The 2,500-nt window shown below is 47.6% G+C and overlaps 1 protein-coding gene across 1 annotated transcript in view; it reads left to right on the plus strand.

Moving 5' to 3' along the window:
* Positions 1-951: 951 nt before the first annotated feature.
* The window catches only part of nol4lb (nucleolar protein 4-like b), a gene marked incomplete at its 3' end in the record, with an annotated part of 69,933 nt that continues 68,384 nt past the window's right edge, over positions 952-2,500 (plus strand). Inside the window, exon 1 of the mRNA XM_084446007.1 lies at positions 952-1,053. Coding sequence (XP_084302133.1) covers positions 991-1,053 — 63 coding nt within the window. The 5' untranslated portion in view covers positions 952-990. The remainder of the gene's footprint in view (positions 1,054-2,500) is intronic.

Below are 2,500 nucleotides of genomic sequence, written 5' to 3' on the forward strand. Positions count from 1 at the left end.
AGGCTACCTCGCCAGGAGAGTGAGGTCCCGAACCACCTCCGTTACACCCGTGATGTTCAGTATGGCGATTGCAGAGTCACAGACAGGGTGCCTCCCTCCTTCCGTCCTCTCCTCCTCCACTCATCTCTCTTCATGTCTTCCATTTTGTCATGCCATTCATCTGTTGACCCACGAGAAGCAGAAGGCGGCCAGGTGTGTGTGTGTGTGTGTGTGTGTGTGTGTAGGCAGCCGATCAATACGCTACAGTAAATAGACAGAAGTACGATGGTAGACCATGTGATTGATAAACTCATTAAAACAGCTGATATGATTGTTGACGGACGAGCCCGTGTCCCACGTCATGAGGCAGCTTCCATGATGGATACCGTCTGGCCTGAGGCCAGTGAGGAGAGGCCCAAGTGACCAGGGATGGAAGGATAGCAGAATGGAGGGAAAGAGGGATGGATGGCTGGAGGCAACGGACTCCTCTCCTCTCACTCCAGAGGGACCTCTAGTGGCCACCGTGAGAACTACCTCTGCAACCCCTTCCTCATTTCCTACTAGTAATGATGTCACTGACTGGTCTTCATCATGCTACATGACACACCAAAGATGGTATTAAACACAGTTTGATAGTCTCAGTGCTCCGTGTGGAATAATGTATTAAAAGTTCTACCATTCCGGGGGCGCCCTGGTGGCTCATTGGGTTGGGGCGCGTACCATGTAAAGGCTAGTCCTTACCGCAGCGGCGTGGGTTGGAATCCGGCCCACGCCCTTCGCTGCATGTCTTCCTCTCTCTCTCTCTCTCTCTCTCTCTCTCTCTCTCTCTCTCCGTTCCCTGACCGTGTGAACCTGTGTTCCCTGACTGTGTGAACCTGTGTTCCCTGACCGTGTGAACCTGTGTTCCCTGACCGTGTGAACCTGTGTTCCCTGACCGTGTGAACCTGTGTTCCTGTCTGACCAGAGAACGACCGGCCTTCCTCCCTGGCTCCTGAGGTGATCGACTACAACATGCCTCTCACCACCACCTACCTGAAACAAATGAGGCTGCAGCGCATGAGCATCAACCAACAGGTAGGCGCCAGCAGGAACCCATCAACCAACCAATTAATCAATCAATCAATCAATCAATCTTGGTTTATTATGAGATGTTGTGTACTAACAGTATGGAGGAGAGATGGAGGTTAACACACGTTGGGTGCATCCCATGTTTATCCTCCGCTCGATCACTACCGACTCGTTCGCTCTGTGGATATGAATATGCATGAGAGCGACACGCATATTCATATCACCTGCTGTCCCAACACTGTGTAGGAGGCGACTGAAGGTTCCTCCAAGCACCTTCTGAAGGATGCGTACACGGAGGAGGATATACACATGGGGATGCTTTTCGGAAGCATTTTCCAGACCAGAACTCCCACAAGCATATTAGCCAATCAAATTTGTGCCAGCGACACGCACGCCTCTCCTGCCGGTAAAGGGTGAAGTTTGAGAAGGTCAAAGTTGACGTGGTGACGATTGCGTGCGCCGCACCGCAAGTTTCGTCAAACGTGAACATGTTTTCTGTTAGATAGGTTTTGAATGTATTAACACATTCATTAATTAGCCAAATGACTGTTTTTATAACGTGTAGTGTAGTGCAGTGCTTGTTCAGTATAGTATAGTGCTTATAATTCAGTCGGCTACTTGCGATGTTTTCAGAAAACTTCAAGACAGATATTTTTTAAATCCAATCCTGTAAACCCATTAAATCACCATTTGCTACGTGGCTGATTTAATTTCACTCTAGCCTATCTTTCATAAGGAGATACTATGATACTAATTATAGTACAGGAGTGGAGGAGGGGAGGGCATACGAGGAGGAGAAGGGTTTGGGAGCAACCGATGTCTCTCATCCCTGGTTTTAAGTCTCAGGAAATCTAGTGACAGAAGGAGAGGTTAGGGTTCGGGTCTCTGGGCGTGTCCCATTAATCCAAAACTGCCACCTCCCCTCGATCGCTACTGACTCGTTCCATCTATGGATATGAATATGCATGAATCTCATCCATATTCATGGTACCTGCTGTCTAGAGGAGGTGACTGAAGCTACCTCCGAACACCTCCCAAAGGGTGCGAACACTCCTGGCAAGAGTAATGTATGTGGAAATGGGAAAATTAATGCAATGATGGGCTAATTCTATGCCTGGAACCACAAGTTCAGGTTATGCGCGAATGTACACATATGCTATAGGCTTTGAATGAATGAACAAATTAGTGAATTACCCAAATGAATGTTTTTCACATTAAACATATTTCACGATCTCCAGAAGAGTTTAGAGACTGACTAAAGTCTACATGGGAAATGGGAAATGATGGAAATGAAATGTTATCACAAAACTTCAGCAAGAGATGGTGAATGGTAAAAGGACTGCACTTATATAGCGCTTTTATCCAAAGCGCTTTACGATGAAGACCTCTCATTCACCCATTCACACACATTCACACACCAAATGGTGGCAGCTGCCATGCAAGGTGCTAACCT

This window comes from Borostomias antarcticus, assembly GCF_949987555.1.
Source record: "Borostomias antarcticus genome assembly, chromosome: 11".
Classification (NCBI taxonomy): domain Eukaryota; kingdom Metazoa; phylum Chordata; class Actinopteri; order Stomiiformes; family Stomiidae; genus Borostomias; species Borostomias antarcticus.